Source organism: Argiope bruennichi, chromosome 5, assembly GCF_947563725.1.
Source record: "Argiope bruennichi chromosome 5, qqArgBrue1.1, whole genome shotgun sequence".
In the NCBI taxonomy this organism is placed as follows: Eukaryota; Metazoa; Arthropoda; class Arachnida; order Araneae; family Araneidae; genus Argiope; species Argiope bruennichi.
Genome location: NC_079155.1, coordinates 107994078 through 108007221, shown reverse-complemented (window position 1 = coordinate 108007221; position 13144 = coordinate 107994078). Strand labels below are relative to the sequence as shown.

General features: G+C 31.2%; 1 protein-coding gene across 1 annotated transcript in view; it reads left to right on the top strand.

Annotated features, from left to right (window-relative positions):
- The window catches only part of LOC129969023 (calcium and integrin-binding family member 3-like), a 32364-nt gene that overhangs the window by 6668 nt on the left and 12552 nt on the right, over positions 1-13144 (top strand). The window contains exons 3-4 of the mRNA XM_056083421.1: positions 6298-6415; positions 9804-9951. Of these exons, the coding sequence (XP_055939396.1) occupies positions 6298-6415; positions 9804-9951 (266 nt within the window). The remainder of the gene's footprint in view (positions 1-6297; positions 6416-9803; positions 9952-13144) is intronic.

Sequence of the window (13144 nt, the reverse complement as noted above, 5' to 3'; positions counted from 1 at the left end):
CTTGGGAGTAATTTTTTGAAATTTTAATTAATTAAAAATGAAATGAAATGTTGATCTTTTTTGTTGAGAATTTCGAAAATATTGCAGAGCAAAAATTATTTTTGCATTATCTTAAAATTAAAAAAATCATTTTTTAACTGATAGCTATTATTTTAACTTGCAATTTTTTTTCAATTATTAATCAATTTTCAAAAAATATTTCAATTATATTTATATCAATATATTTCTCACAAAATAAAAAAAAACCTGCATGAGCACACGTATGAAAAAAGTATAGTTTTTATCGACGTAATTGTCGTCATGCTGACAGAATCTGAAATTAAAATATTAACTATCACTTCAAATTAATCCAAAAAAGTTTTCCAGAAAAGAATACAAAAATGCATGATCAATAAATAAAGAACAGTGGCATTAGCAAAGAGATGACTGCCAGAGAAGTGCTTGAGAAAAAGACGAATTTTTGATTAGATTTAAGATTAATGTCTCACCACTTAAGTTGAATTATTTTGGGGCGATTTCTTACCAAACGTTATCCTATCAATTTTCTATTGCAACCCTGAAAGACCATTTCTTGTGGTCATCCAAAATGGCGAATTTTTGGAGATTGGCACAATTTTGTCGTACTTGGAGAAAAACTGGACACTTATCTTAAGTCTTAAAGAAATTTTTTAATTTGTTTAAATAGAATTTCAACTCCTAATACTATTGTTTCAAAAGATGCGATTAAACTTTAGCAAATGTTTTTCAGGTCAACTGGGCAATCAAAAAACACCAAAAAAAAATTCGCTAAATTATGAAAATATGCTCAAAAGTCATAGTGCACGGAAATATCAAATCGCATGCTATATAATTTGACGATTGAAATCACCAAATTGGCAAAACGTTTTTGCTGTTCGCCGTGGTTTCTTGGCGCTTTTTGGTTGCCGTTACAACCAACAAGTACCGTTTTTCAAAAGTATATCAAATATAAATCTATTTTCACCAGCTGTGTTGTTGATTGATGTAATTAACACTGAAATCCAAAACAATTCTTAAAAAAAATAATGATTATATAATTTTTAATTAAACCATAGAAATTTCATTTTTTAAAGAATTGTTTTGGATTTTAATGTAAATTAACATCAATCAACTTGGTTCTATAGTTTTTAATTAAACCATAGAAACTACAAAATCAATTATATTTTCATGAAATCTCACGGAACACAATTAAGGAATCTATTTACCCAGATATTCCAGGATACAAAGACATATGCAGGATATATCTTTTACCTAATAATGTTCTTTAAAAACGTTTTTGATGCAATGCTTCCATTTTCGCTGAATAAAACAACAATAATATCTTTCGCCAAGTAAACATTCCGAACCAATGATGAAATTCTCAAAAATTTACAATCTGATAAAGCGGATTTTCCCGAACCTCAACTTTCTGCATGAGTTATGACGTTAGCCCATCGTTACAGTTGCGAGTAAGAACGTCGAGATGGAAGATTTTTTATTCATGCATCCGCGTGAGGGAGAAAATTCTGAATAAAATATTTTTCCGTTATAAGAAGCGTTGTGGGAGCTATTTATTTATATTTAGGGAAAACCCTATTTCGGCCAGCACAAAGGAGGAAGACTTATGAAACACGTTGGAAGCTTCTGGACCGAATGAATAGGAACACGCAGCCATGAATGCATTAGCCGGAATTCTGAGTTTTTAGATCGTCTGCGCTTTTTTCTCAGCCGTTCTAACGCGTTTTTTAGCGAGAAAAATGTGAAAGGTTTCTTAAGCCTATTTAGGGCGTTGAAGTGATAAAACGGTTTTGGGGGAAGTTTTGTACTGCAAAAGAAATTTCTGATAAATTTAGGTTGACAGGCAAGTTTAAAATGTCTAGTTTATAATTTAACAATATAAAGAACATTATTTATTTTTTCTTTTGTATTTTTAATTTGCAGCTTTTGCTTTTAAATTTTATGCATATTTATGAAGTAAAGTAGAATTTTGAAATTTTCGTTAACAATTAATTTAAATTAAAATGATTATTTAATAAAATTCCCAATTAAAAAATTGTGAAAACATAAGAAAACATTTTAAATATTATTGGTATATTTTATTCTATGTTTAATGGGAAACCTAAGTTTTTAGAACAGAAATGAAATACAGTAAACCTTAAAATATGAATATACTATATCGGTCACTATAATTTAGAACAGAGTAAAGTGATTAATCAATTTATCACATTGACCAGCTATTATTATCAACATTTATGGTTATTATTTATAATAAGAATTTTGGAAGGAACAAATTTACAATTATAGAACCTTATTATTTATTATTATAATTTTTTAGTATTCTATTTTTACTTCATTTATACAAAATTATTAATTTATGTTTGGTCAATGATATTAATTGGTTATCATAAATAATAACTACAGATATTGATAATAAATAATAACTGGCAAATGGGATAAACCATCTTAACATTTTTACCTATATTATTGATTATGTTTTTTATTAACTGTTTTTAATGCTATAAATGAGATGTAAGGATCGTTTTATGATTAAATTATTTTAATCGTTATATATTAACTTAAAGAAAAAAGAAGAATAAAGAGATTTTCTTTAATTATATCTACTTTTTCTTCATTGTTCAGAGATCATATTGATTGCAGCTTATTTTATTTTGATTATATGATTATCCTTAAAAAAATAGAAAAGTTTTTCTCATTCCTTTAGGCCGATCATTTTTGATGCTATAAATTATTTTTAAAGATAATTTTTCTGATAAAGTTATTTTTGTTTGTTTGAATTTTATTGAAATAAGTAAAAAAAAAAAAAAATGGAAAGAAAGAAAAACGTTCTGAAGAAAAAAGAAAAGTTGTTACATCAAAACATTAAATTACGATTTATTAAAATTCATTTTGAATAGTATTTTTATATCTATTAATTAAATATAAGTTGTGAGGCCTGAAATATTATTACAATTTCGATAAAATACGTTGTTTCCTTTTTAATTTAAATTGATCGTCAACCTCTGAGAATATGCGCTTCATCTCGGGACAAGTTTCCACGCTGAAAAGCAGCATTTACAGATTCGGTTTTTCATTTTGTCTTTACTTGAAGATAAATGTGTGCTTGTGCTAGCGTATATGAGTTAAGTGTTTTTTGGCACTCTACAAGCCAGACTCTTTGACCTAGAGCTGCCACTCTTTGTACTTATATACTTTAGAGGGTGAAAAAGTGACACACGGAAATGTTTTTTTTTGAAATTTTTGTTTCAATTTTAATTAAAAATTAAATAAAACTTTGGTGTTTTTCCTTGATAACTTCCAAAATTATTACAGTACAAAAATGATTTTTAAAGCATCTCAAAATTCAAAAATTATCTTTTCAATGATACCAAATTTTTGTCATATAATTATTTTATATTTGTAATTCATTTATTTACAATATTTTAAGTGTGTTTTACAAAAGATATTTCATTCCTAAAGCGAAAACTCAAAGTTTTTGCATTGTTGTTACTATTATTTAATCGTCCTTTTTTTTGTTAATTCTTGTGATCAAGATATGAAGGCCCGACTTATTTTCCATGCTGAGTAGATTCAGTTTAAGGTATATTTTTAATAATTTTTACAATATTTTGTTGCACTTAAAATTAAGGTTTAAATTCAGAATCAGGCAATGGTTGTAAAATTTCAGAGTGCTTCCTATTTAAAATATTGCTCCTTTTTCCTGTGATATAACTAGATATATAAAGATGTAGACAGAAAATTAGGGAAAAACAAAGAACAATGAACAGAATTGTGTAAAACTTTTGGAATAATGTAAGTTGTACATCCAGCAAAATTTAAAATTTAGAAATATTTTTGTTGATTAAACAATTGAAATTTTCAGCAACCATTAACCCCGGCGAATCAAATGGTCGCAAAAGGGGGCTTGTTATACAATATAACCGATATAATATAAATTCGTATTAAATTTTTATTTATCAAATAGAATTAGTTCTCGATAATTTGGATTCAAGTATTTCAGTACCTTGATAATATATCTGTATAATTACGTCCGTTACTCCCAGACTTCGAATGTTACAGTGTTAAAATATTATCTGTTATGACAGGCACAGATTTTAAAAAAAAAATTTATAGACTTAATTATTTTCTTTATTTTACACATATTTTAGAAAAAATAATAGAAAATTTGATGATTTATTCTGAAATTTGAATTCTTTTCTAACACATCTTTATCAGAAGTTGCGACATCATTAGCTATGAAGATTTGGATAGCCGGTGAAATTCCTGATAAATGACTATATATATATATATATATATATATATATATATATATATATATATATATGTATGTATGTATGTAATACATCAGTCAGTATAAGTAAGTCATCAGTATGGTTTCATACTTTAGAGCCTAATATAATTATTATATTAGGCATTAGGTTTTATAATTTAAAGCTCCGGCGTCCTGGCATAGGGGTAGCGCGTCTTCCCCGTGATCTGGGCGTCCCGGATTCGAGTCCCGGTTTGGGCATGGTTGTTCTTCTGTTATCTATCTGTGAGATGTGTGAATGTGCCCTCCTGTAAAAAGGGGTTGTGCAAGCGAATGAATGATGCGTGAGTGGCAAAGTCGTACTCTTGGCCCTAGTTGGCGTTGCTATAAAAAATAAGAGACGTCCCCCTCAGGCTTAAATCGCTGTCTTCGTAACAGAGGGCTTGTCAGTGGCAAGTGCCATAAGAAACAAACAAACAATAATTTAAAGCCTAATGCCATGAATCCGTCATCTGAAAAACCTTTTGAGATTTCTGAATTAATCTTGCAAGCACACATGGACATGCGCGCACGCACATTGTCATATCTGACTGAATAGCTTTTGAGTCCTTTTTGTTTCACACAATAATGATGAGCAGTGCCATTTTCTACTCCCCCCCCCAAGTTTGTGCAGTATGGAATTCCAGGATTATTGCTCACAAATTATGTCACCTTTATTAAAAAAATATTTCTTATTTATTGAAAAAGCTACCTTTTATTTCTCTTATCAAAACTCCTTTGCAATTTGCTATTTTGCAGAGTTGCTGAAAGGTTTCCGTCAATGCTTGAATCATTATAAATTTGTAAATTTGCTGCCTCAGATTCTAATGTATTTTTTAGCCGTCAGACAGTTGCCTCTTTCCTGGATAGTTATTTTAATCTTCAAACCATAACATTCTTTCACATTCTGTTACTTAACATGTGCTCTAATGGTCATAACGACCGAAATTCAACCTGGCACAGCATAACATAAGTTGTGTTTTTAGCTGCTCTGCTTATAATTCTAACGAGTTACCCCTGCCCTTACTCAGCCTTAGGAAAATCTGAAATATCCGAACGATAGAGTGTCTAAGAAAAATTAAAAGACACTGGGATGAACCCATTATAACCCACATTAATACTTACCTCATGTCTCGACTCTTCTCGCAAAGGTACACTCCGTCATCGGAGTGGAAGTATTAAATCCCATACTATTTGGATATTTACCAGGGAAGCGAGAATCCACCAAGATACCGGAAGCTTTTCATTTCAATATCTGAGGTAGTCTGCTGTATTCATAATCAAGTTAATTGAAATTTATCAAACCTAAAAGATAACCGCACAAATTCGATATCACCAAGCCCAAGAATTAATAGATCGCAATTTTGGTCAACATTGACTCTTGAACCAATAATAAAATTAATTTCGCAGATCTATAAGAATCATCATGCAATGAAAAAGCATTTCATACTCTTAAACAACAAGTACTTTTGTTTAAGCACGACGAACGTTCAGGTATATTAGATTATTTTAACCAAGGAAACTGTCCATAGAAATCTGTTTAAAACGTTTTTTAGTTAATAAAAAAAGTAGTCATAATTCGAATTTCCTATCTGCTTCCAAATATCTCATCTCTACTCTGGAAAAAGAAAAAAAAATCGATTTAAATTTCTTACGATACATCTAAAGACGATAAACAACAATATATATTGCATAGCTAAACAAATAAAATAAATCCTCATGGTATTGTGAACTTTAGACTCAAATGTATTCCCAACAGGCATTTTTTCAATCAATAAACAAGGGGGGGGGGTGTTGTAGAAAGAATCCGAGCTTTTCTCCGAAACGTAGCATTTCCCTGAAATATCCTAGAAAAGGACTACAATTCTTGGAGCTCTAGTCCATACAAATAAGAGCAGGTATAAATATTGAGTCCCACTTGTTTGGGTATATCCAATATACGAGCCCCGAGATCCCGCCCATCTGCTTTACTAAGATGGATGATGTCGTTCCAGGGTGCACAAGAGGTACCGGGAACTGGATCCCCACAAGATCCCCAAGGAGATGACAGGTGACGAGGCTCACACGGTCACTGTGCCTTTGGAGAAAGTGGAGAAGATGCCGGAGCTCAGGGTAAGAGTTGTATTCTTCTCAGGTATTTGAATACGTCAGGGATGAATTTTCTATGAAAGAGGAGTTCGGTATTTCGATCTTTTTTTAATGCTACTTTTCGGTAGTTTAACTTAAATTCTAAACAAAGATTTGGAATCTTTTACTGCACGCACCCCCGAATTCTTTTTTAATCAGAGCTGAAGAAAAAGAATTAATTAAATTTTCTTAATATGTGTCCTCCGAATCCTCGAATTATTTTTAATTGCTATTTAAGTGTCGTGGTTTTTCTATACCTGACTCAATGAATGTATAGCAATAGATATACATTAATTAATACAATAAGCATATTTTCAACTGGTCTTATTTGCTTTCTGGTAAAATAAAGGAAAAGTGACTCAAACATGTAAAGTTTAGAATTCATTTTTTTTTAACATTTCACTTTGGATTAATAGGAAAATTATTTTCTGGGCAGACTCAGTTATTTTTAACCGAGGTCAGATAGTGATCACAATACCACAAATGAACTTGGAACTTTCTGGCTCTGAGGCCTTGCCACCAGCAAATCATTTCATGGTAATGACTAGGAATTAATTGGATTGTTAGTTTTAATGCCACAGTCAGAAAGGCTATACTGCGCCATACATACGGTCAATAAGAAATAAAAAAAAATTACAACAATTTTTCAGTGATATAAAAGATGCATAAAAGACTATGATAAAACTGTAAAATAATATGATGATACACCAGACAATAAATAATATGAAGTTTTAGATAAAACTAGCCGTCTTTGGCGACCTATTTGTTCGCCTAGATTATTGGGTTTTTAGGCTATTGGTTATTAATGTGCGATGCATTTCACCTAGTAATTTGATACGACTAAAACACATGAATTCAATTAAAGTAATTTACTACAATTGAGTTAAAGTAGTTTACTTCAATTAAAGTAATTTACTACAATTAATAATTGGCAAAAGCATAAGCATGAATTTTTCATGGGGAATTTGAATTATACCAAACATTTAAAAACATTATTTCAGATAGTGTATCAAATTGATTTTAAAATGTTATTGAAGTTAAAGGAAAAATTGCACGAAAATGAAATTTATATCATTAAAAAGGTAATTCTTTTTTAGTCTTAGGATAATAAAAAATTATTTTTTACAAGTTAATTATTTTGGAAGATATGAGTATCAATTTCGTCAGCAAGTTATAACGGTTAAAGGGGTGGACCAAAGTTGAAACATTTTGCAGCGATTTTTTCTCCAAATACAATAATAATAATTTTTTATAGCAACTTTAAAAGTCGTTTGTTAACATTTTTGGTATACAACCAGGATGGCAGACTTTTAGAGAGTTTTTGGACGATTGGCACGATTTTGAAGTGCTTGGCGAGAAACGGTACATTAATCTTAAGTCTTACTACGATTACTTATCTGGCAGCGGTTAAGCCTATTTTTGCACTTGATTGAGCTTTTCGTTTGAAACTTGTTTCTTAATTTCTATTATATCTTCTTTCCTCTGATTGAATGCCCTTTTTGATGACATGGTGAATTATCTTCATTACATTTCTAATGATATTTTGCAGCTCCATTAATTAGATTAATGAAGCGTTTGATTCAGTGTAACTGTAAAAATGTTCAATGAAAGAAGCAGCCTGAAGTTCGAATGATATTTTGTTTATATTTAACTGTTGCCATTCGAAAATTAGTAATAATCACGATTTCTGTGCCATGTACGTTAGCATTATATATATATAGATGGTAAAAACCAATTGCTTTTAAATGTGTTTTTGTGAGGATCCCCCCCCCAACAACATTCTTATATCCTGTAATAAAAAAAAAGCGTAAACGATGAAGATTAAAATCACGTAATTCAGTAAAAATATGACGAATTATTAAGATCACTTGGCATTTCGAGCAGAACGGAGCTCGATCGCAGAATAAAAGATATTTGTGCGTTAAGCGAATATGGACAATACGGAGTCTAGTCAATTTGACATCGAGCTCATGCAATGGATGACAAGGCGAGGATGTAATTGTAGGTTTTTATGCAATGTAATTTATTATTTATCTGTTCATTTCATGATTGTTGCCATAGCGAATAAAGATATCTCACATAAAAGTTTTTCGGATCGGAGAAAGGTATTTACAGTTTCATAAACAATGTCGCTGTTTTTGCAGCGTTGTCCGCCAGTTCATTTTCATCTATTCCAACATGACCTGTTTCCAACCAATGTTTTCGTCAGAATAATATTTTATAATCTTCGTTTTAAACAGTCATTAAAAGACACAAGATTTGGAAGGCGACGGGACGAATTGGTAATGATTAATTTAACCCTTTCTAGGGCCGTGGGAAGTATGCTTCCCACCAAATTTATCAATCTTTGTATGAAATTATGTACGTTGGCATAAGTTCTGACAAATTTTTTTAGTAAGTCAGAAACTTAGATGCTTCAGTTCTTTATCTCAGACAAAATGATGTGTCTTGATTTGTTACTTAATTATTAGTTAACCAAATTAATTAATGAATCAAATTAAATTTATCTAATAAACTAAATGAATCCCTTTTCTTATTCTAATTTCAAGCCTAAAAGTATTTTAACATAATATGACTAGAAAAAAATGGCCCTTTAAAGGGTTAAGTTGGAAGTGAAAGAGGAATGAACAAAGAAGAGATTGTCTACGGCATGTTTAGTTAAAAAAATGCACAGTCGAATATGAAGGATTTTCTTGAAAAATGATTGAACATTTTTTTTATGTTTCTTTTCGGTTTTTCCCCCATAAAATGATGACATTTTTATTTTATAGAAGAATTAATTGCATCACTTTGTGTAGCAAGAGAAAGAGAGAAAGATTAGAATTCTTAATATATATGCAATATTTATCATCTATTTAAATACCAAAAATAGATAATCAATTTTAGATTAAAGTCTCTCCAAATTTCTCTTGCAGAAAATTTAGGTGGCTAAAAAGACATTCAGCATATTTATTCGTTTTGCAATTTTTCAGAGATTTCTTATTGACATATTTTATAATACTAGCTACTTTTCACAACCAGCTTGTCTATCCAATGATTGACTTTTTAAACTATTAATATGGAATAGTCAAGTCATATCCATTATTTATAGTTAAATAATAAGCGATTATCCTTCTGGCGAAAGCTGTTTTTCATCTTGTTTTCTCCAATTTCGTAGAATGCCCCCTCAGTCAAACGCATTTCTAATAATATTTTGCAACTCCATTAATTAGCGAAACGTTGAATCCAGCACAATTGTAAAACATCCAATGAAGCAATTTGAAACTCTCATATAGTGATTTATTTACGTTTCACTGTTGCCATTCAGTAACAAGTAATAAGGGCAATTGGCATATATCGGAACTGATTATTCTTTTTTCTGCCCTTTCTGTAGGAAAATCCTTTCCGTCGGCGTATCTGCAAAGTGTTCTCCCATGACGGCAGTGGCAACATGACATTCGACGATTTTCTCGACATGCTCTCATGTTTCAGTGAACAAGCGCCCAGGGACGTCAAAGTCGTTTACGCTTTCAGGATCTACGGTAAGACATCTAGAGCGCGTGATATCTAACCTTAAGAATACCTTTTGTTAAAATCCAAGTATTTCTCTTTTAATAAAGGACAGTTTTGACGTAGAATGGAAAAATTGTTTTCGTCCATTTGAAAATTCAAAGAAAAGATCTGTTGTTAACCGTTTAATTTTATATTAAGTTTCTATATAACAAGTCTAGCTATGAGACATGCGGGAATACGATAGAACAAAAATTCAAAATCACAGTGAAATTAGCATAAATGGGTGAAATTTCCTCTCAAAAGTGATACAGATTTACAATTGTGGTACACGAAGCATATTGTAATGTCTTGATCTAGACTGATCAAATAACGAAGCAGAATTTCCAGACAATTTTTTATTTTATAGCCCTATAAATACAAAAAAACAACTTGCTCTAATCTTGGTTAAATAAATAGTTATTTACACCTGTAGTAGGAGACACAACAGTCGAAATCGAAGGTTTATCTTGAAACTCAGTTCTCCATCAATACGGAGAAACAACACCACAGGGAACTAACAGGTTGTTAGTCAACACGACCACTCCAGGGGTAGTTCTCGGACTCCGAACTCGTGAGCGTAGTCCAACAGTCTGCCTGCAATTCGTTTCTTCTCCCCTCCCTAAAAAAATCTCCGCACTTTATTTCGGCGACAATCTCTGCCTCTTAATTTACATTGGTCATTTGATCTCTCTTTCGGCCAATCGGGGTTAAGCAATATGCTCCCTCAGCGGCGCCAGTGGGTCATGGGAAGGTCCTTTTAGTGATGCACCTTTCATAACTGACTATTCTGGAACACAGAGTTATCATAGTCCTTTCACAATGAGAAACATTTAGCATCCAGATGTTTGGACACCCCTTTCTCTTTGGAGGTACTATCAATACCTCTTGAACGAGGAATTCCACATTTGGTCTTTCACTGTAGTCGCTAATGAACAGATACGAGACCACCCAAGTGAAAAGATCCACCATCTGGCTATCTCGAGGAGGTTAGTAATTAACAGCGACGACACAGCTGGCTGTAAATGTCTTATTAGTACTGGAACTGTTACAATATACTTACTTTCATCCATCTAGTACATAGGGGTTATTTGCTATCATGCTCCAAAGACACGATTCAGGTATTTGTTCCGGCCATCTTATAAATAGCAAGTATTTTATATAAGTGGTTAGCTTATTTTAAGGTTAATTCATCAACCCATTCGCATAATTCATCGATCCATTTCATAATCAATAAAAACAAGAATCATATAAAAACAAATACATAAAAGTTTAAAGTAAATAAAAATTAAAATTTTGAAAGATATTTTGAGATATTCGAAAATATTTTTACGAGTAATAACCAAAGAAAAAAAAAAGAATAATTTAATTTCTTACTACTCCCGAAGTTATCTGAAATTCTTTTAACAAAACGTATTGAATATTCGATGGAACGTTTTATTTACTATCGTAGTTCAAAACCAATACTATTCAATCATCGGAATATTCAAAAACATCCTCACGGGTGAAGGAAGTATCTTATTTTTAACTACTTCTGAAACTATTCGATATTCTTTTAAGCAAACAGCATAAAATATTCGATGGAACATTTTATTTATATCTCCATTCATAGTTGGAAACGCCTGGTTAAAAAAAAAGATTCAAAACATCATTTATTTTTTAAAATAGCAAACTAAATTCGCAACTAACCATCGACTAAGCAATCTTTCCTGAATTATACTTATTTCCATGGAGTCCCCAGGCGGCTTTTAGTCCTCCAGGATACTTTGTATACCGGGAGAAAAGTTTTCCCAAATTGTTAAGCTTAATACCGGATGTGATTTTGAAGAGGAAAGTGTATTGAAGGATCAGAAATCAAATAAAATATCGGATTACAGGATCCTTCCTCTTTGGAATGAAATTGGAAAGAGGGGGAATTTTATCAATATTTGCAGGAAACCTTCTAACTTTTAGTATCTTCTTTTTCGTCCTGGGTCCAATATCCTTCGGTACACACCGGCAGGAAGGGATCCTCTTGTTTTTTTTTTATTCTGCCTTCGAGGCCTACAAAGCAGTCATGAATTTCATAAAAGCGGATTTCTTCCGTATCTATGGATATATCTATATGGATTCCTTCTAGGTATCTTGTTACTTCGCTACACAAATAAAACTGTACGCCTTCTGCCTTTCTCTCTCTATATATATGAGATGGGCAGAATGGAATTTGAAATCAGAATAATATTTCTGGAGCAATATCGCCAAGGAATGAAAAAAAAAAAAAAAAAAAATGAAATCTTCTTTGAGGGAGGAACTCTTGTGCAGTTGCTTGGTATTTCGCTCAGTAATAACGCTTATGGTAAATGGGTTGAATATGTATTCAGATTTTTGTGTATTTGCATGAATCTCAGATTTGGAAAAATGGGTTTTGTTTCTTGAAACTTTCCATTTCGATTTTTGAATAACTTTAAATGCTATTAAATCATTTCAAATGTTCTTGTTTAATTTTAGTATGCTTTATAATAAAACTATGTGTTATCCATAGCCATTGGCAAATCAAGTAGAAAATATGAAAAAAAAAAAAAAAAAAAAAAAAAAACCTCGCAGTGTATTATTATGTTTAACTAACAAGTTAACTGTTTCGATATCTCTGGTAAATGCGTATCTAAATTGTGTCCCAAAAATTTAGGGAGTTCGCAAATTGTACAGACTAAGTCTATGGCAAAGGATACCGACGTGCTCTGATTGGTTTAAGCCTTGGCATCTTTTTGGCAATGTTTTGCACTCATAATAGTGTAGTTATAGCTTATTTGGCTCAAACCTTGCACCTTTCATTAGTTTTATGGAAGATATGAGTGAATATCAACACGATCTAATTTTTATTAATATAATTGTTTTCTCTAAATATTACTAGCAATACTACTAATACTACATAATAATAATAAATATTACTAATAATACTAGTAATACAAGTAACTAATGTTGTTTATGCACAGAACTTTAAAAACTAAATGAAAGTAATTACTCAACATATGATGCAGCAATTAAATAATTTTTATTTTTCTATGAGTTTCGTGCCTTCATTAGATAATTTATGCAGTCATTGAAACTTGTTGCTGAACGTTTGTTACTTTCCCATCAACTACATATCTGGATATGATTACTTAATGCCCAAAAACGTATAAATATGTAATCTTAAACGGAATATGT